The following is a 22,073-nucleotide window of genomic DNA, read 5'->3' as shown; positions in this document are numbered from 1 at the left end:
ACACCTGCCGGACACGGCGCGGTACTACACCGCCCGTCCAATACAATGACGGATCCTATGGATCACAGCCAGAGAGAGAGAGGGAGCGCCACCTGCCGGCCACAGCTCGGCACTACACCATCAGTCTATTACAATGACGGAGATTATGAACCATGGTCTGAGAGAGGCGCTCCATCTGCTGGTCATACTTTGTACTACACATCAATACGATACAACAGCTGAAATCAAAGAGAGAGAGTCTGAGCGCCATTTCCCGGCCACAATACGGTACTGCACCCCCTATACAGTGCAATGATGACACAACAACTACTATGGTTACCCTACTATCACTACCTGAGATTGAGAGAGCGCCACCTACAATTCATATCCGGTACTGCACCCCTCTTTCTGTGCCCAGGCAGAATATCATCATAATAAAATAATGGCAAAAGTAATAAATAATCAATTATTAAACAATAAAGAGAAATGTTAAGAAAATACGTTAAAATAAATAAAAACGAAAAAATAATAAACAATACATAAATAACAAATACATATTATTAAAAATATAAACAATTATTAATAATAATAATAATAATAATAATAATAAATACAATGTAATAATAATACATAAATAACCAATCATAATAAATAAAAAATACAAAATTTGAAATTAATAAAAATAAATAAAATATTAAATAAATAAATAATACACAGATAACAAATCAATATTAACGAATAAATCATATATAATAATAATAAAATAATAATAATAATAATAATAATAATAATAATAAATACTATTTAAAAAAAATAACAAACAAAAAAACAAAATATAATAAACAGTACATAAATAATACATATTAATAATAATAATAAAATAATTAATAATAATAAATAAAATTTAATAAATAATAATACATAACTAACCAGTCATAATAAATAAAATATAATACAAAATGATAAATAAACAATGAATAAAATATTATATAAATAATACACAGATAACAAAGAAATAAAAACAAATAAATCGTATATAATAATAATAAAATCCAATTTAAAAAATAACAATAAATCAAAGTTAAATATAATAAACAGCACATCAATAATAAATAAATATTATTAATAATAAAAACAATTATTAATAATAACATTTAATACGAATAAATAAATAACCAATAAATAATAAATACAATATTTAATCATACATATTAAATAGTAAATATAAATATATATTTATATATATATATATATATATATATATATATATATATATATATATATATATTACTGTTTAATATGTATGATTGAATATTGTATTTATTATTTATTTTGTTATATATATATATATATATATATTACACTGATAATTAAATAACAAATATTTAATATATAACAATAAATATAATTAGAGAATAATAATAAATAAAGAAAAATTTAATAAATAATGACAGGATATATCACTGCCCACTACCGATTACATGGGGTTACTGCACCCCATGAGATCCTATGAAGGGTACTTTGTACCATCTGTTGGCCACACCCGGTACTGCACTCCCTCTGAGTACAATGGTAGATATTATTATGTCGTGTAAAAAGATCGCGCGCCACTTGCCGGCTAAAATGAGGTACTGCACCCTGTCGTGTTCTATCATAGATCATTTTTAATGCGCTGCCAAGAGAACAGAGAGGGAGATCGCCACCTCTTGGACACAACCGGTACTGTAACTCGTAACTTATGTCATTTCGGTAAATGAGCGGGCGCCACTTTCTGGACGAAGCCAAAACTGCACTTCCGAAGCCGCGCAACGAAGAATGCGATAGTATATAGAATCTCTAGTATCCTTCGCGGTACTAATTAGAATGCGGTACTGCACCTCCTGACAATGTACTCGCTAAGAGAGAGCGCGCCGCCTCCTGGCTACATCAGGTACTGCGCCCCATCTTCCGATATAACGGATGGAAGGAGCGCCACCTGCCGACCAAATCCGCTACTACAAGCTCTTTCCTGTGTGAGGAATTTTTGCCTGACAGCGCCACCTGCCGGCCACACCGGACACTGCTCCCCACGAGCGAGACTTTCATTTTCCTCCACCAATCAGGAAGGGGATTCCAGATGACGTCATCGGTGAGCGGGCCCTGGGAGCCTGGCTGGAGGTGGGTGTGAGGCCGAGGGGCCCCTGGGGGCCTGTCATGGTGAGAATGCCTTCATTCTGTAACAAGCATGCAGCCAGTGAAGTCTTAGGACCCCCCCAGGGCGGTAATGAAGAATCAGTCTCCTTATTTATATGGTGACAGCTTCTCCTCCTCTAATAACCACCAGAGCAGCTTCCAGCGGGGGCCAGAAGGGGGGGCTGCAGTGTCGCAGTGACTCAGATCCTCCGCAGATGAGTGACGACCCCAGAACCGTCTGACCCCCCCCCCCCGACTCCGATCCTCAGCAGGTGACGACCCCGGAACCGTCTGACCCCTCCCCCGACTCAGATCCTCCGCAGGTAAGTGACGACCCCGGAACCGTCTGACCCCCTCCCCCCCGACTCAGATCTTCCATGGTTAAGTGACGACCCCGGAACTGTCTGACCCCTCCCCCCCGACTCAGATCGTCCACGAGTGAGTGACGACCCCGGAACCAACCGACTCAGACCCACCACGGGTGAGTGACGATTCCGGAACCGTCCGACCCCCGCAAATCAGACCCTCTACGGGTGAGTGATGACTCCGGAACCGTCCGACCCCCCCCTCCTGACTCAGATCCTCCGCAGATGAGTGACAACCCCAGAACCGTCTGACCCCCCGACTCAGATCCTCCGCAGGTAAGTGACGACCCCGGAACCGTCCGACCCCCCCCCCCCCCCCCGACTCAGACCCTCCACGGGTGAGTGACGACTCCGGAACCGTCCAACCCCCTCAAATCAGACCCTCCACAGGTGAGTGGTGACTCCGGAACCGTTTGACCCCCCCCCCCCCCGACTCAGATCCTCCACGGGTGAGTGACGACCCCGGAATGCCCGACCCCCCCCCCCCCCCCACTCAGAGCCTCCACAGGTAAGTGACGACCCCGGAACTGTCCAACCCCCCCGCCCCCTGGCTCAGATCCTCCACGGGTGAGTGACGACCCCAGAACCGCCCGACCCCCCCCCCACACTCAGATCCTTTGCGGGTGAGTGACGATCCCGGAACCGTCTGCTCCCCCCCGCCAATTCAGATCCTCCGCGGGTGAGTGACAACTCCGGAACCGTCCGATCCCCTCGACTCAAATCCTCCGCGGGTGAGTGATGACCCCGGAATGCCCGACCCCCCCCCCCCCCCAACTCAGATCCTCCGCGTGTGAGTGACGACCCGGAAAGGCCCAACCCCCCATCCCACCCCGACTCAGATCCTCCGCGGGTGAGTGACAATCCCGGAACCGTCTGCCCCCCCGACTCAGATCCTCCGTGGGTCACAGGTGAGTGACGACTCCGGAACCGTCCGTTCCCCTCGACTCAAATCCTCCGCGGGTGAGTGACGACCCCGGAATGCCCGACTCCCCCCCCCCCCCCACTCAGGTCCTCCACAGGTGAGTAACGACTCCGGAACCGTCCGACCCCCCCCCCCCCCGACTCAGGTCCTCCACGGGTGAGTGACGACCCCGGAACTGTCCGACCCCCCCCCCCCGACTCAGATCCTCCGCGGGTGAGTGACAACCCCGGAACCGCCCGTCCCCCCCCCACTCAGATCCTTCGTGGGCGAGTGACGATCCCGGGAACCATCTGCCCCCCCTCCGACTCAGATCCTTCACGGGTGAGTGATGGCTCCGGAGCCGTCCGACCCCCCCCTCCCCCCGACTCCGATCCTCCGCGGGTCGTGGGATAGTGACGACTCTGGAACCGTCCGATCCCCTCGACTCAAATCCTCCGTGGGTGAGTGACGACCCCGGAATGCCCAACCACCCCCCCCCCCCCACTCAGATCCTCCACAGGTGAGTAACGACTCCGGAACCGTCCGACCCCCCCCCCCCCCCCCCCCACTCAGGTCCTCCACGGGTGAGTGATGACCCCGGAACTGTCCGACCCTCCCCCACTCAGATCCTCCGCGGGTGAGTGACAACCCCGGAACCGCCCGTCCCCCCCCACTCAGATCCTTCGCGGGCGAGTGACGATCCCGGGAACCGTCTGCCCCCCCTCCGACTCAGATCCTCCGCGGGTCGCGGGCGAGTGACGACTCCGGAACCGTCCGACCCCCAACCCCCCCCCCCCCGACTCCGATCCTCCGCGGGTCACGGGATAGTGACGACTCTGGAACCGTCCGATCCCCTCGACTCAAATCCTCCGTGGGTCAGTGACGACCCCGGAATGCCCAACCCCCCACCCCCCACTCAGATCCTCCACAGGTGAGTAACGACTCTGGGGATCCGTCCGACCCCCCCACTCAGATCCTCCACGGGTGAGTGACGACCGTAAGTGATGACCCCGGAACTGTCCGACCCCCCCGACTCAGATCCTCCACGGGTGAGTGACGACTCCAGAACCGTCTGACCCCCCGACTCAGATCCCCAGTGGGTGAGTGACGACCCCGGAACCGTGGCGACCCTGGAACCGTACGACCCCCCCCCCCCACTCAGATCCTCCACGGGTGAGTGACGACTCCGAAACCGTCCGATCCCCCGACTCAGATCCTCCACGGGTGAGTGACGACTCCGGAACCGCCCGACTCAGAGCCTCCACGGGTGAGTGACGACCCCGGAATGCCCGACTCCCCCCCCCCCCCACTCAGATCCTCCACAGGTGAGTAACGACTCCCGAACCGTCCGACCCCCCCCCCCCCCCACTCAGGTCCTCCACGGGTGAGTGACGACCCCGGAACTGTCCGACCCCCCCCCCCCCCCGACTCAGATCCTCCGCGGGTGAGTGACAACCCCTGAACCGCCCGTCCCTCCCCACTCAGATCCTTCGCGGGTGAGTGACGATCCCGGGAACCGTCTGCCCCCCCCCCGACTCTGATCCTTCGCGGGTGAGTGACGACTCTGGAACCGTCCGATCCCCTCGACTCAAATCCTCCGTGGGTGAGTGACGACCCCGGAATACCTCCCCCCACCCGACTCAGATCCTCCACTGGTGAGTAATGACTCCGGAACCGTCCGACCCCCCCCCCCCCCCCCCACTCAGATCCTCCACGGGTAAGTGATGACCCCGGAACTGTCCGACCCCCCCCCCCTCCCGACTTAGATCCTCCACTGGTGAGTGACGACTCCAGAACCGTCCAACCCCTCCGACTCAGATCCCCAGTGGGTGAGTGACGACCCCGTGACCGTACGACCCCCCCCACTTAGATCCTCCGCGGGTGAGTGACGACTCCGGAACCGTCCGACCCCCTCCCCCCGACTCAGATCCTTCATGGGTGAGTGATAACCCCGGAACCATCCGATCTCCCCCCCCCCCACCTCAGATCCTCCGTGGGTGAGTGACGACCCCAGAACCGTCCAACCCCCTGACTCAGATCCTCTGTGGGTGATGACCCCTGAACCGTACGACCCCCCCTTTCCGACTTCTGCGGGTGAGTGACAACCCCGGGAACCGTCCGCCCCAGTACCCCCCCCCCCCCCCCGACTCAGATCCTCCGCGGGTGAGTGACGACCCCAGAATTGTCCGACCCCCCCCCCGACTCAGATCCTCCACAGGTGAGTGACAACCCCGGAACCATCCGACCCCCCCCCCCCCCCCCCCAACTCAGATCCTCCATGGGTGAGTGACGACCCCGGATCCGTCCATCGTCTGACCCCCCTGGCACAGACTCTGTGTGTATAAGTGATGGATCTGGACCTGACGCGAGTCATGCCCAGATGAGACGATGTGCCCATCTTTGGGGTGCATTAATGCTGCATTAGGACAGACCAGTCATTTCAGTGAGCTCCCTGCAGGTTCGGAGCGCTGAATCCACCTTCCTAGACTTTTGTTACAGAACTGGTAAAGTGTTTCTCCTGTTATGAGAGCAATATGGAGACTGATCTTCTGGAAATACCAGTTTTCTGGCTGCCATGCTGAGCCCCTGACCACAACAGAAAAAGTATTTGGCCCTCACTGGCAGCTTGCTTGTTCCAGGCCAATGACCCATGAAGCATTGAATGCAGAGGATGGGGGTGACGGACAGGCTGGTATTTTCAGGTGGTCTCCACGACTGTTATCACTCATATCTGAGCACTGTGTGTGTTTTGTCTTTCCAGGGACGGGGATAATGGGGGCGGAGCTATGCTATCTCTGGTATACATGTGTGCACAGAAGGTGGTGAGTGACCACGGCTCCCTCCGCCGGGCGCTGTGCTCCATCCCCCGCGAGCTGTACCCGCCGCTCTTCACTGCCGCCTTCCTGGGGGGGAAGACTCTGGTGCTACAGGACCTGGTGCAGCGATGGCCCTTCCCCACCCTCCGCTTCCAGGAGCTGCTACGAGTCCCCCCTGACCAGATCCACCTTCATTTCACCTGGGAGTCCACGCAGACCGTCATACTGGGCATCGTGGCTTACCTGGGCAATGCAATGAGCCGAGACAACTGGGGGAGTAAGGAGAGGTAAGTGACTAATCCTGCAGGAGACAGGAGGAGGAATGAGACTGGGGGGGGAGCTGGGACAGGGTCTCTGAGTCACATAGAGATCTCCACATCAGAATCACCGGAGGAACCCGTACCAGGGGAGTCAGCATTGCCATTGATGGTTTTCTGAAAAATAAGGTTATTGTCAGGGCCGTTTTTAAGGCAGGGCAAAAGGGGCAGCTGCCCTGGGCCCTGTCATTGTTGTGGGGCCCAAAGCAGCTGCCTCATATTTGCCAACTATCCCAGATTAAAGTCCCTTGAGGTTTAGTCCTGTGCCGTGTCCCGATATCTCAGTGTGAAGTGCTGCTACTAATGCTGCCCAGCTCTGCCCTATTGTGTACAGATGACTCACCTGCAGACCCTGTGTTTACATGTAAATAACCGGCATTCATGTGGAAATAGTGGCGGCATTCATATGTAAATATCAGTGGTTGGCGGCATTGATATGTATATCATGCCCCCCTGAGGTCATATCCACAGTAATCTCTAGCAACCAATCAACCAGCAGAAATCATGTGCTGTAACCTCTAGCAACTAATTATTGAGCTGTGCTGTAACCTCTAGCAACCAGTCAGTGAGCAGTAATGATACATTAACCTCTGGCAACCAATCACAATAGCTGCCTGATATGATTCAGTAAACTGATTTTGAGTCTAACAGCTAATTATTGTATGTCTCTGAGCTGGTGGAGAGCGAAACTGCATGGGGGGCCCCCCAAGAAAAGTTTTGCCCAGGGTCCTATCAATAGTAAAGATGGCCCTGGTTCTTGTACATACCTTTAAAACCTTTTCCTTGGAGTCCATTGGGAACAAAAGGAGCAGGTTATACTGCCGCCTGAAATCCCACCTTCTACCCAGCATGCTTCAGGTTGGTGAGCAAGCAGTACTAGGGCCTAAAAACACGGGGGGGGGGGGGGGGGGGGCGTTGGACCTGTGTATCACAAAGGACTCCAAGAAAAATATTTTATGACGAGTACAAAAAGCCCCTGCTTTCTTTCCTGTCCATTGAGGAACACTGAGACTCCGAGACCAGCAGGTCGCCAGGAAGCAGTCCAACTGAGGAGTATGCAAGAGCCGCTAACAGATCCAAGACAAACGTGGAACTCAGAAGTAATTTGGAAGTATTTGAAATTCCAATAACGGAATCAGAGTCATGTGACAAGAGGATCCAACCAGAGAGGCTACCGCTAAGAAGAGGGAGGTCTCAGAGGATCAGTCTGTCATTTCCGACCAGTCAAGAATCACTGTCAAAGGAAAGAGGCTTCTTGAAGAACCTTTAGCCCAATCCAGCTAAGGCACAGATAGAACACCAACAATCCGCTGGATGTTTCTTGAAGGACCTTGAGCCCAACCAATCAAAAGCAGAGATAGACCACCAACAATCCAAGGGATGAATCTTGAAGGACCTTGAGCCCGAACCAGCTAAGGTAGAGATAGCTAGGAAGCATCTAGTGGATTGTTGATGGTCTATCTCTACCTTAGCTGGTTCGGGCTCAAGGTCCTTCAAGATTCATCCCTTGGATTGTTGGTGGTCTATCTCTGCCTTTGCTTGGTTGGGCTCAAGGTCCTTCAAGAAACATCCAGTGGATTGTTGGTCCTCTATCTCTGCCTTAGCTAGGAAGCATCTAGTGGATTGTTGATGGTCTAAGGCAGAGATAGGCGACCAACAATCCACTGGATACTTCTTGAAGAACCTTGAGCCCAACCAAGCTAAGGCAGAGATAGACCACCAGCAATATACCTGATGCTTCTTGAAGGACCTTGAGCCAGAACCAGCTAAGGTACAGATAGATCACAAACAATCCACCAAACAAGTGGGACAACACAATACCTGCAGAGGACAACTAGAACAATACCAAAAACAGTCCAATGGTACAACACCCAGAAACAGGACCCTGATTAAAAGCATGGTACAGCAAGACCATGAAGAACACCTGCCTGTCTACCTAAGAGAAATTACAAGCCTGACAACCCAAGCCCTAGGAATTAGGGAAAGGTAAGAACAAGGATATTGCCTGGCCAGACAACCCAATTTCCAGGTAGACTGCACAACCACAAAACAAAAATTTTTTACCTCTAAGTCAGCCTGACTTAAAATGGGGTGCCCAAGGAAGGAACTTTGGAAGGTTGGGCAGTAAAGAATAACAGTCTCCCCATCAGTGGCGGCCCATCCATTAGGGGCACATGTTCACCCATACCAGTGCAGGGGGTTATTAATCTCACTGACATCACCTATGCTGGAATTCACGGACCCCAATGCTGGGGGTTATTGAACTCCCTGACACCAGTGCTTGTGGTTATTATTGTGGTCACTGACACCAATACTAAGCATTATTCTTACTGCAACTGACAACAATTCTGGGGATTATTACTCTTGTCTATGACACTAATGCTGAGGTTTTTATTGCATCCACTGACCAATGCTGGGGGTTATTTTTGAACTCACTGACACCAATGTTGGGGGTTATTGTTGCACTCAGTAACACCAGTGCTGGAGGTTTTTATTTCAGACAATGAAACCAATGCTGGGGGTTATTATTGAACTCAGTGACACCAAAGCTGGGGGTTATTACTGTGTCCACCAACACCAATCCTGGGAGTTGTTTTTGCATGCACTCACAGCAATGTTGGGGGTTATTATTGCACTCACAGCAATGTTGGGGGTTATTATTGCACTCACTGACACCAATGTTGGGGTTATTATTGCACTCACTGACACCAATACTGGGGGTTATTATTGCACTCGCTGACGCCAATGCTGGGGGCTATTATTGCACTCGCTGACGCCAATGCTGGGGCTATTATTGCACTCACAGACACCATTGCTGGGGTTATTATTGCACTCACTGACACCAATGTTGGGGTTATTATTGAACTCACTGACACCAATACTAGGGGTTATTATTGCACTCACTGACACCAATGCTGGGAGTTATAATTGCACTCGCTGACACCAATGCTGGGGATTCTTACAGCACTCACTGACATCAATACTGGGGGCTATAATTTCACTTACTGACACCAATGCTGGGGGTTATTATTGCATCCACTCACACCAATATTGGGGGTTATTATTGCACTCACTGACACCAATGCTGGGGGTTATTATTGCACTCGCTGACACCAATGCTGGGGATTCTTATTGCACTTACTGACACCAATGCTGGGGGTTATTATTGCACTTGCTGACACCAACATTGGGGTTAGTATTGCACTCGCTGACACCAATGTTGGGGGTTATTATTGCACTCACTGACACCAATGTTGGGGTTATTTTTGCCCTCACTGACACCAAAGCTGGGGGCTATTATTGCACTCGCTGACACCAATGCTGGGGATTCTTATTGCACTCACTGACACCAATGCTGGGGATTCTTATTGCACTCACTGGCACCAATACTAGGGGTTATAATTGCACTTACTGGCACCAATGCTGGGGGTTATTATTGCACTTACTGACATCAATGCTGGGGGTTATTATTGCATTCAGTGACATCAATGTTGGGGTTATTATTGCACTCACCGACACCAATGCTGGGGGTTATTATTGCACTCACTGTCATCCATGTTGGGGGTTATTATTGAACTCACTGACACCAATGCTGGGTGTTATTATTGCACACACTGACATCAATGTTGGGGGTTATTGTTGAACTCCCTGACACCAATGCTGGGGGTTATTATTGCACTCGCTGACACCAATGTTGAGGTTATTATTGCACTCACTGACATCAATGTTGGGGGTTATTATTGAACTCACTGAAATGGAGGGGAATTTTGGGACTTTAAATGAGGCACATGTGCAATGTGCATCCATCCCTGTTCTATATGGAAAAAAGAAGGAAAGGTGGGACTTTAGATGAGATGGATGACTTTGTGGAGGCAGATTGAAAAAATAAAAATTTTATTAGTAAAAAACATATATGAAATATAGCAATCAAAACCACATATATAATAGATATACTGATTCATATTTACTCCACCCACACATAACATACAAGTGCGGCATGGATAAAAAGTTACAATGATTAATATATTGCATTGGGTAAATTCATATATATATATATATATATATATATATATATATATATATATATATATATATATATATATATATATATATATATGTATATAATCATATAAACCGCACTAGCAGCAAGAGTATAAGTATATAAGATAAAACCGTAATTGATGAATCCATAAATGTCAACATTAGTAATCTGCTGCAGACCAGGGTCAGTATGTCCATTACGACACAGATCAGCATCGCGTATGGCCGACGCGTTTCGTGTAGAGACTCTCTTCAGGGGCGGATGCTCAATTATGTCTACAGAGTGTAAACAGATCATAACATTAGTCTAGTTATATTGGTAATGAAAAGGAGGGGCGAATTAGCCTCTCCTTAATACTCACAAAGGGTCCAATGCGGTAAAATGCTGCGACCATGGAATTAAGGTCCTCAGCTCCCGGGGAAGACTATTTTGGGACCTTAAAGGAGCACTCCTCCCTAAACTGATATTGGCTTATGTTTTGCAGGTAATGGAGGTTGGGTATGGATTTACTGCTCCGCTCATGATATTTCTCTCTTGTTGCGCAGGGGGCAGCGATTGCGTCTCCTGGACATGACGGGCACCCACAACTCCTTCCTGGAGCAAAGCCCCGGCACGAAGAGCACGTTGTCACGCACGGTGACCCTGGCCAAGGCATGCATCGAGCTCTCCAGGAGGCGCCGCAGCGAAGCCACGCAAGCGGCAAAGAGGAGGCGGGGACACGAAAATTCTGCACTGGTCCCGTCCAACCCCCTGGACTCTGTGTATGTGGAAGTGCGGGTGGACCTCTTTGTAAACAGCACGTCCTACTCCGTCCTGCGGGAGGCGCTCCAGGCGAGCGTCCACGGCCCAATGCGCCTGCGGTGCCGTGACCTGCGGGCCAAGGAGCTGTCCCTGCGGAGAACGGTGGCGCTGCTGGAGCTCCTGGAACCGGCGGGGGTGCGCCAGATCGATCTCAGCTTCAACAACCTCGGCCTGGAGGGCCTCAACGCCCTCCTGCCCGCCATGGCGAAATTCAGCTCCCTGCGCAGCCTCAAGCTGCCGTACAGCAACGTGGACGTCCGCCGCCTGACGCCCGACATGGAGGACTCCATGAGGAAATTCGCCGCGCTGGTTGGACAGCTGAGATCCCTGAAGGAGCTGAACCTCGGATCCTCCCGACTGTCCGGGCGGCTGCGGCAGGTGTTGGGGTACGACGCCCAAGTATCTTCAGAAACCGCATTAAGTTTAGTCTGATCTAGAGGCAAAACGCCCTTCAGAATTGGCACCACATCCCAAAAAAATATAATGAATGGGAATAAAGAGAAAAAGGGATTTTGACGGTGCATACCAATAAATATTAACCAAAGATAAACAATAAATCGTATTAATAAATTTCAGAGTTAAAAAGCATTTATACAATAGGAATAGTTGTAGTGGTTCACAAGTATGACATGTTTCGCTGAAATGCTTCTTCAGGGGATGTGCGAACCATCAATTGTATAACAGGATAAACTACATATAAATAAGAGAATAAAATAAGATGGGGAAAATACATACTGTGGAAAACAAAAATAACATTCATAAATTGACACATTAATAGGTAAATATAGCAGCTCCCTGAAGAAGCATTTCAGCGAAACATGTTGGGTTATGTTCTCAAATGTACCAGCTTGTTCAGACCACCATACCTGTGAACCACTGCAACTATTCCTATTGTATAACTGCTTTTTAACTCTGAAATGTATTAAAAATTATTAAAACGATTTATTGTTTATCTTTAGTTAATATTTATTGGTATGCACCGTCAAAATCCCCTTTTTCTCTTTGTTCCCATTCATTATCTTCCGAAACAATATGGCTTCCTCTTAACCCTTTCGCTGCCCACGACTTAACCTTTGCATCATGTATCTGCCCACCTTGTGATAGCAAAGAAAAAAAATTCTAAAACGTCCCCAAAAATGTTTTTAAAAAAATACAGCCACTCCCAAATTATTCTACGAGATCTCTGCATTAGACATGTGCAATTCGGTTGTTCCGAATTTCCAAATTTTTCAATTTCGGAATTTCCGTAATTTTCCGAAATGACAAATTTCCGAAATTACAGATTTCCGAAATTCCAAATTTCAGAATTTTCAAAATGACGAATTTCTGAAATTACAAATTTCCGAAATTATGAATGTTCAAATTTCCGAAAATGCGGAATTTCGGAAATTTAAAAACCCGAAATTTCGGAAATAATAACTAACTAATACTAAATATAAAATTATAGGTATTGGAATTTCCTTTTCAAGTTTGGCTGTTGGTGAACGTAACGGGTATGAATTTATCCGGCAATCTAATAATAATAAATAATAATAATGAAACCTTTTTTATTATTATTATTTATTATGAATTTGTTCCGTTACATTTGTTTAGATATGGCATTCGTTATTTCAGATAATTTGTGACTTCGGATATATTCATACTCGTTACATTCACCAACAGCCAAATTTGAAAGGAAATTCCAAAACCTATACTTTAATAGTTATTATTTCGAAATTAAAAACTGATTTTCTTTATTTATTTTTTTTTCGGATTTTAGAATTTTTTTTTTTAATTCGGAAATTCAAAATTCGAAAACTCGGAAATTTGCGAATTCCGAAAATTTGGAAATTTGCGAATTCTGAATTTTTGAATTTCCGAAAAAAGCAAAAAAAAAATGAAATGGAAATGAACACATTTTTTGTTGGTGCACATGTCTACTCTGCATCCTGGAAAAATATCATTTTGGGGGTTTTAAGTAATCTTCAGGCCTAAAACGTTTCTTTTAACATAAAACATAAATGCAAAAAATGTAAATAGAAAAAAAAAAAGTCACAGACTGCGAAAGGGTTAAACGCCAATGTAAAGAGATTGAAGGGCAGAATTGTTTTAGGAGTCCCTTTTAAAGTGGACCTGTCAGAGCTGGGAGAGTTTCTACAAAAAAAATCTGCGATTAAAAAAAAAAAAAAAAAAAAAAGAAACTTGATTCAAATCCATTTTTTTTTTTATTATTATTATGGATGCCTCGGACTAGGCCATGCCCCGGCCTCGCCTAAAAACTCCTGCCCGCAGCACCTCAGGCCCAAATCGGTGTCAGCGCCGGTCCTGGTGAAAAAAAAAATAATCAAAAAAAATCGATGTGTATGTATTTAACCACTTCAGCCCCGTAAGGTTTTACCCCTTAATGACCATGGCATTTTTTTTTTTTTGCGTTTCGGCACTGCGTCGCTTTGGCTGACAATTGTGCGGTCGTGCGATGTTGTACCCAAACAAAAATTGATGTCCCTTTTTTCTCAAAAATAGAGCTTTCTTTTGGTGCTATTTGATAGGTGATCAAAGAAAGCTCTATTTGCGTTTTTTTTTATTTTTTGCACTATAAACAAAAAAAGACCGACACAGCTCTTTACCTTCCCGCAGTACAAGCCCCTTCCCCACAGTTAGCAAGCACTCCCTAGGAACACGTTTTAACCATCTGATCGGCCCCTGATGTTAACCCCTTTCCAGCCAGTGGCATTAGTACAGTGACAGTGCATTTTAAAAAAAATTTTTTTTAGCACTGGTGTCACTGGTTCCCAAGTAAAGCGTCGCTAGGTGTCTGATTTTGTCTGCCGCAATGTTGCAGTCCCGCTATAAGTCACTGATTGCCGCCATTACTAGTAAAATTAAAAATATCCCATAGTTTGTAGACGCAATAACTTTTGTGCAAAACCAATTACTATGCACTAATTGGGATTTTTATTTTTTTTACCAAAAATATGTAGCAAAATACATATTGGCCTAAAATGATGAAGAAATTAGATTCAGCCTTTAGGGCTGAATGTGTGCAAAAAATATGCAAAAACAGCTCTGGCAGGAAAAGGATTAAGTAGCAAGTGGGCGGGACACATAAAGATGGGTGGGGACACATAAAAGTGGGTGGGGACACAAAGATGTGTGGGGACACATAAAGGTGGGCAGGGACAAAGTAGGAATGATGGAAGGGAGTTCTCACTATTTGATAGGAACACAGGTTATGGGACTCCACCTATAGATATCACTTCTTGAGTGAATTGCTCCTGAACTCTGTGTGTGGTAATGCTGTGCGCACCTTTTTCTTTTCTCAGGGGTATCCAAGAGCCGCTGGAGAGTCTGGAATTGGCATTCTGTTTCCTCCTCCCGCCGGATTTGTATTATTTGACGCAGAGCCTCCACGCCCCCGCCCTGAAGAAGGTGGACCTGAGCGGGACCAACCTCTCGGAGCTCCTCCTCCCCCCCTTGCAGCAGCTGCTGGCCGCCGTCTCCTCCTCCCTCCTCCACCTGGACGTCATGGAGTGCCGTCTCACTGACTCCGCCCTGTCGGCGTTGGCGCCCGCCCTCTGCCGCTGCTCCCGCCTGCGGTACCTGGGACTCTTCAGTAACCCCTTATCCTCCCAGGGACTGAGGACTCTCCTCCAGAACTGCCTGGGGCTCCGGGAGCTCCGATTGGTGGTCTACCCGTACCCCGTGGACTGTTGCGGCGAGGGACTGGATTGGGGGGATTTTTATGGAGCGCCGACAGATGGATTTATTGACCAACAGAAGCTGGCGCGGTTCTCGGCAGAGCTGCAGGAGACGCTGGCGAGGGTGGAGCGGACGGACGTTGTGTGGACGACGGATTTGTGTCTTCACCGGAACCTGGACTACCTGAACCTCTAGTGCCGGCAGTCGCCGAAATACGGACTCGGGGGCCCAAGACGCAGAAGTGGAACGCCCATTTTTTTTTTGTTATGGGTGCAGAAGGGGAATGGCCATATTTTTTTGGGTTATGGGTTGGAACGGCCATCTTTTTTTGGTTATGGGTGCAGAAGTGGGACGGCCATTTCTTTTGGGTTATGGGTGCAAATGGGGAACGGCCATCTTTTTTTTTTTTTTGGGGTTATGGGTGCAGAAGTGGAACGGCGATCTTTTATTTTTTTTTTGGTTAAGGGGGGAGCAGGGAAAGTTTTATTGATGTCTGTAGCTCTATTAGGGGAATTTTTTTTCCTCACTTCCTGTTTTAGCCGACACCCACAAAATCTCTCATACCTTAAAAATCACCCTGGCTCCGCCAACAACTGAAATCATTGGCTATTCCTCACTACAGAAGCCATATGTAGTTATATTTTGTATGAATATTTGCATTTTTTTTCTACGCACAGTGATATGATATCGTTGTAACTTAAATTCAGAATAAAGTTTTATTCTTTCAAGATATTATCTGCAGCGAGAAAATCCTCTTTTCCTAATGAAATTTGAAATTGAATCCACTTTTATTGTGTCCTCCCTGGTTCTCCCCCCCCCCCCCCCAATGACTTCATTTGTTTCATTGCTAATTAGTTAGAAACCCCAAACATTATATCGTATTTAGAAGAAGAGGCCCTAGAGAATAAATTGGTGGGTGTTGCAATTTATTATGTCACATGGTATATGCACAGCGTTTTTTCTTTTATACACTTTTTTGAATTCTATTGGAAAAAAATAAAAGAAACAATACATAGCTAATTTTTTTTGCAAAATATAAAAAATTGTGTTCCGCCGTGCAAATAGATGCCAAACACGTTGCGCTTTAAAATTGTGCATATTCGTGCAGTGGCAACAAATGATGTAATTTTTGCAATCCATAGGCGACACCTTTAAAGTAATTGTAAAGGTTTGTGTTTTTTTTTTTTAAATAACAGACATGTCAAGCTTACCTCCTCTGTGTAAGGGTTTTGCACAGATCGGCCCCGATCCTCCTCTTCTGGGGTCCCCCAGTGGCGCTCCTGGCTCCTCCTCTTCATCAAGTGCCCCCCCATTCGGAGAGCCGCATTCCATGGGGGCGCACTTCTGAGTCCTGCTGCTGTGTCTATTGACACAGACAGCGGGATTCGGCCCCGCCCCCCCCTGGCTCCTGTGTCACTGGATTTGATTGACAGCAGCGGGTGCCAATGGCTCAATCTATCAAATGAGGTCAGAGACAGAGGCTGGAGCTGCTGGGCTCATCCTCAACGCTGGAACGATTGGGTGTGTGATGTCATCACTTCCGGATTACTACAGTGGACAGCCAAACATAGGTAATCCCGGCTTTGCTTGGCTGGCTGGCTGGCCAGATGGCAGACATAGCGTCTGGTGGCTCTGGTCGAGAGAGCCACGGAAGTCGTCGGGGAAGGGGTCCTCTCCCTCTGCTTGTAATAGCAATCCAGTGCCTAGTTAGAGCCGACCGCTGATGCTAAGAAACAATACCTGGGTGTGCCTGCAGCTGCATACCCTCCCCTAATAACCACTGAAAGTCCAGCGACATACGGCTACAACGCTGGCTGTTAAGTTTTTTGAAAGCCTGTGGTGTGCAAAACGCACTCAAAAACTTTACCCGGTGCATAAAAAATGTGCACACACATAAAGAGTGACACAAAAAAGTGCAGATGGGTACACAAGTCCTCTAAAATCACAGGGCCCTGTCCTGAATCCCCCAGGGTGTTAGGCTCCAGACAGGGACAAGAACACTTAAAACTTGGTCTTTCTGGCCGAAACCAGGCAGACCCCGTTCTTTGGAAGGTCTGCTGAAACAGACCCACCCAAATACTAGGTGAGGCTCCCCCATAGGGAGACCCCAACCCTAAGAGAGGGCAAACGAAGCCAGAAGGCTATGTCCACCCCCTCCCCAGACTTTCAGGACAGGCCCTGGGACCTGTGACCCTACTCATCACAGCAAATGTGCAAAGTGACAAAACAAGACGTGACACACAAGAAAATAAATAAATAAAGTGGGGAAGGGATAGTGGAGAGAAGAGTGAAAAGAGTGGCCATTGTGGAAAACAATGACCAGGCCCTCCGGCCAGGAATAAAAAATTCCTCTGGTCCTAGCCAAAAGGCCCGGCCCAAGAGGCAGGTGCTAAAAAAGCGTGTTGTTTCATGGTGCAGTGTTCTTGGTGCCCAAAATCAAAGTGACCCTCACTCACAGTGATGTTTAGGCACCCCTGGACTGCCACTCCAGGAGCACATTTTTTTATTTATTTTTTTAAAAGCCTGTGGCATGCAAAACACACCCAAAAATGTGCAACGGGTGTCTACTGTCCTCCACTAGGAAGGACCTTACCCTGATCCCCCAGGTACTTGTGTAGGGGCTCCCCCGAAGGAAGACCCCCCCAAAGAGAGGGCGAACCAAGCCAGAAGGCCTATGTCCACCCTCCCACAAGACTTTCAGAGTTGGCCCGAGGACCTACACCCTACTAATCAAGCGTGCAGGTGACAAACATAAAACGTGACACACAACAATCAAAAAAATAAATAAATAAAGTGGGGAAGGGATAGTGAAGAAGGAGAGTGAAAAGGTGGCCATTGTGTAATACAATCACCAGGCCACTCCAGGAGCACATTTTTAGATTGAAAAGCCTGTGGCGTGCAAAAGACAATCCAAAAACTTCCACCTGGTGCCAGAAAAAGTGCACACACACATAAAGAGTGAACACAAAAATGTGCAACGGGTGTCTGCTGTCCTTCACTAGGAAGGACCTTACCCTGATCCCCCAGGACATTAGGCTCCAGACCGGGACTGATGTACCAATACATGGCCCATCCAGCCGAAGCCGGACGACTGCCTTTCTCCGGAAGGTCTGCCGAAATAGACCCACCCAGGTACTAGGGTAGGGGCTCCCCCGAAGGGAGACCCCCCCAAAGAGAGGGCGAACCAAGCCAGAAGGCCTATGTCCACCCTCCCCCAGACTTTCGGGGTTGGCCCGAGGACCGACACCCTACTCATCAAATGTGAATGTGACACACAACAATCAAAAAATAAATAAGTAAAGTGGGGAAGGGATAGTGAAGAGGGAGAGTTAAAAAGGTGGCCATTGTGTAAACACAATGACCACGCCCTCCGGCCAGGAATCAAAAAATTCCTCTGGTCCTAGCCAAAAGGCCCGGCCCTAGAGGCAGGTGTGAAAAGATGTGTTATAGTGACGTGACCAAGGTGCCAGATATCAAAGTGACAAAGCATAGTGAATATAAAGCACCCCTGAACTAGCACATCACCATAGGCTTTTCAACAGAAGCATCCCCGACCCCCAGACTACAGCAGCCCCCACCCCAGCTAGAAAGGCATGGAGATCCAGGAGCTTAGTGGAGCCCTTTGCCATCAGTCCTCACCCTCGCTCCCATCTAATTACATTCAGGAAGTACAGGCCGTTCCCCCGGTGGGAGAAAGGGGAACCAACGTTCCCTCCCGAAAAACTGACCGTAGCTAAAGCTGCCCCAATCCAGGCCAGAAGGCCAGGGTCCCCTCCCCTGGCACCGACCAGTGGTTCTCCATCCTCATCAGAAGGCTTCCCTTTCGGCTACAAACCGCTCCGGGTTACTTTCACACCAGCAGGTTTTGCATAGCAACCGCCACCCCTGCTCCACCTCGCCGTAGAACAGGGACGGAAGCAAGCGCCACCTCCTGGTAACTGATAAGAACAGATTTTTTTTTTTTTTGAAAAAAAGCCCATGGCGTGCAAACACACCCAAAAAACTTCCACCCGGTGCATAAAAAAAGTGCACACACATAAAGAGTGACACACTAAAAAGTGCAGACGGGTGTCTGATGTCCTCCAAAAGAAGGACCATACCCTGATCCCCCGGGGCGTTAGGCTCCAGACAGGGACTGAGGTACCAGACTCAACACAGTGGTCCCCAGACGAAACCGGAAGACCTCCTTTCCCCGGGAGGACTGCCGAAACAGAACCTCCTAGGTACTTGGTACTATGGGGGCTTCCCCGAAGGTAGGCCCCCCTCATGGAGATTGGACCAAGCCAGAAGGCCTATGTCCGCTCTCCCAGAGACGTTCAGGATTGGTCTGAGGACCGACACCCTACTCATCACACGTGCAGTGACAAACACACACAAATAAAATGTGAGAAAGAGATAGTGAAGAGGAGAGTGAAAAGTGGCCATTGTGCAATACAATGGCCGGCCCTCCGGCCAGGAATCAAAAATTCCTCTGGTCCTAGCCAAAAGGCCGGGCCCTAGAGGCAGGTGTAAAAAAAGCGTGTAATGGTGACGTGACCTAGGTGCCTAAATCAAAGTGCTGACGCACAGTGAAAGAAGGCACCCCTGGACTGCCACTCCAGGGGCACATCACCATGGGCTTTCCAACAAAAGCATCCCCGACAGCGACAGCCCCCACCACAGCCAGAAAGGCATGGAGATCAGCGAGCTTAGTGAGACCCTTTGCCATCAGGTCAAACCCTCACTCCCGTCACTCCTACCTAATTATATTCGAAAGGTACCGGCCGCCCCTCTGCTGGAACAGAAGAGCTAAGCGTTCCCTCCCGAAAAACTGACTGGGGCTAAAGCTGCCACAATCCAAGCCGGTCTGCCAGGGTCCCCTCCCCTGGCGCCGACCAGTGGTTCTCCGCCCTCATCAGGAGGCTTCCCGAACCGGCTACAAACCAGTCCGGGTCACCTTTACACCAACAGGCTTTGCATAGCAACCGCCACCCCTACTCCACCTCGCCGTAGAGCAGGGACGGTAAACAAGCGCCACCTATTGGCAACTGATAAGAACAGATACTACACTTGATCTTAGCCAAAAGGCCGAGAAGTGGTTAAATAAAAAATTTCCATTTTCATTAACTTATTTTAGATTCAGTGATGTCATCACTGGGTCTCTGCACTTCTCTATGCAATGCAGGCAGATCATGGCTGGTGGGAGGGGCCAGCAGTCTGCTGTATATGGCTTTGTGAAAACATCACAGCACCCGCCCTCTGTACTCCTCTCAAGAGCTCTCAGCCCCGATGCAGGCAGTGAGAGGGGTTATGCTAATATCAAAACTCCTTGATGGGTGGGTGCCAGTCTGGGGGAGTAGGCGTTCCTAGGCAGGGGGTATTTTGCATAGGTAATGCCCACATGTGATGCTGAGTCAGTCTGGAGGAGTGGGCGTTCCTAGGCAGGCTGTATTTGCATAGGTAACGCCCACATGTGACCCTGAGTCTGTCTGGGAGAGTGGGCGTTCCTAGGCAAGCGGTATTTGTATAGGTAATTCCCACCTGTGATGCTGAGTCAGTCTGGAGGAGTGGGCATTCCTAAACAGGCTGTATTTGCATAGATAACACCCACCTGTGACGCTGAGTCAGTCTGGAGGAGTGGGCGTTCTAGACAGGCTAAATTTGCATTGGTAACACTCACATGTGACGCTGAGTCAGTCTGGGGGGGGGGCGTTCCTAGGCTGTATTTGCATAGGTAACGCCCACATATGTGACGCTGAGTCATTCTGGTGGAGTAGGTGTTCCTAGGCAGGCGGTATTTGCATAGGTAACGCCCACATGGGAGGCTGAGTTAGTCTGGAGGAGGGGGCGTTCCTAGGCAGGCGGTATTTGTATAGGTAACACTCACATGTGACGCTGAGTCAGTCTGGGGGGGGGGCGTTCCTAGGCTGTATTTGCATAGGTAACGCCCACATATGTGACGCTGAGTCATTCTGGTGGAGTAGGTGTTCCTAGGCAGGCAGTATTTGCATAGGTAACGCCCACATGGGAGGCTGAGTTAGTCTGGGGGAATGGGCGTTCCTAGGCTGTATTTGCATAGGTAACACCCACATGTAACGCCAAGTCATTCTGGGGGAGTGGGCGTTCCTAGGCAGGCGGTATTTGCATTATGGGTTGTGAAATGGTAAAGGGGGCGCTAAAATACAATAATAATAAAGTGCTTTAGTGCTTGATACCACAAGTACCTTAATAATCAATACATACTGCAACATGCATTAAATACATGAGATTAATCAACTCAAAAAAAGTGAATATATATAAAAAGAAAACAAATTCTCCATATGTAGTGAAAATGAAGTAGGAATAATTCCTGTTGCCACTTTGGAGAAATGGACAAACACAGCACCCAGTGAACTATGGTAAGTAGCCTACTCACCTTGACCTCTTTATTGGAAAAGTAAGGTCAGGTGAAACTTTAGCAGGTTTAAGGAACTGCCAACCTTGATGGGGAAACTCTGCTTAGGTGTACAAGCGATATTATTTCAATCCACGTTTGCTCAGGAAAAAATATAGAGAGAACCGGACCATGGCATAATAACGTTTTATTTAACCACCTTCAGACCGGACCATTTTGCTGGTAAATGACCAGAGGTCTTTTTACAATTTGGCACTGCGCTGCTTTAACTGGTAATTGCGCGGTCATGCAATGTTGTACCCAAACAAAATTTGCGTCCTTTTCTTCCCACAAATAGAGCTTTCTTTTGATGGTATTTGATTGCCTCTGCGATTTTTATTTTTTGCGAAATAAACGTAAAAAGACCGCAAATTTTGAAAAAAAATGATATTTTCTACTTTTTGTTATTAGAAAAATCCAATAAACTCAATTTTAGTCATACATTTAGGCCAAAATGTATTCAGCCACATGTCTTTGGTAAAAAAAAAGTCAATAATTGTATATTTATTGGTTTGCGCAAAAGTTGTCACATCTACAAACTAAGGTACGTTTTCTGGAATTTACGCAGCTTTTAGTTTACGACTGCCTAT

At 48.0% G+C, this 22,073-nt stretch overlaps 1 protein-coding gene and 1 pseudogene across 3 annotated transcripts; one reads left to right on the top strand and one right to left on the bottom strand.

Moving 5' to 3' along the window:
• Window positions 1-1,987: 1,987 nt before the first annotated feature.
• LRRC14 (leucine rich repeat containing 14) lies at window positions 1,988-15,803 on the top strand. 3 transcript variants are annotated; one of them, XM_077493490.1, is made up of 4 exons: window positions 1,988-2,136; window positions 6,179-6,520; window positions 11,138-11,779; window positions 14,696-15,803. In XM_077493490.1, exons 1-4 carry the CDS (start codon window positions 2,096-2,098, stop codon window positions 15,264-15,266), a joined length of 1,596 nt encoding a protein of 531 aa, XP_077349616.1. In that variant the 5' UTR covers window positions 1,988-2,095; the 3' UTR covers window positions 15,267-15,803. The 3 variants fall into 3 exon arrangements, with proteins under 3 accessions (XP_077349616.1, XP_077349617.1, XP_077349618.1); XM_077493491.1 differs by having other exon boundaries at window positions 2,090-2,175; XM_077493492.1 differs by lacking the exon at window positions 1,988-2,136 and adding an exon at window positions 2,187-2,474.
• A 4,265-nt stretch (window positions 15,804-20,068) lies between these two features.
• On the bottom strand, window positions 20,069-20,150 carry LOC143999746 (U2 spliceosomal RNA; annotated as a pseudogene).
• Window positions 20,151-22,073: the final 1,923 nt, after the last annotated feature.

Source organism: Lithobates pipiens, unplaced genomic scaffold (genome assembly GCF_037356315.1).
Source record: "Lithobates pipiens isolate NorthernLeopardFrog02 unplaced genomic scaffold, aLitPip1_a1.2 Scaffold_19, whole genome shotgun sequence".
Classification (NCBI taxonomy): domain Eukaryota; kingdom Metazoa; phylum Chordata; class Amphibia; order Anura; family Ranidae; genus Lithobates; species Lithobates pipiens.
This window is presented reverse-complemented; position numbering and strand designations above follow the sequence as displayed.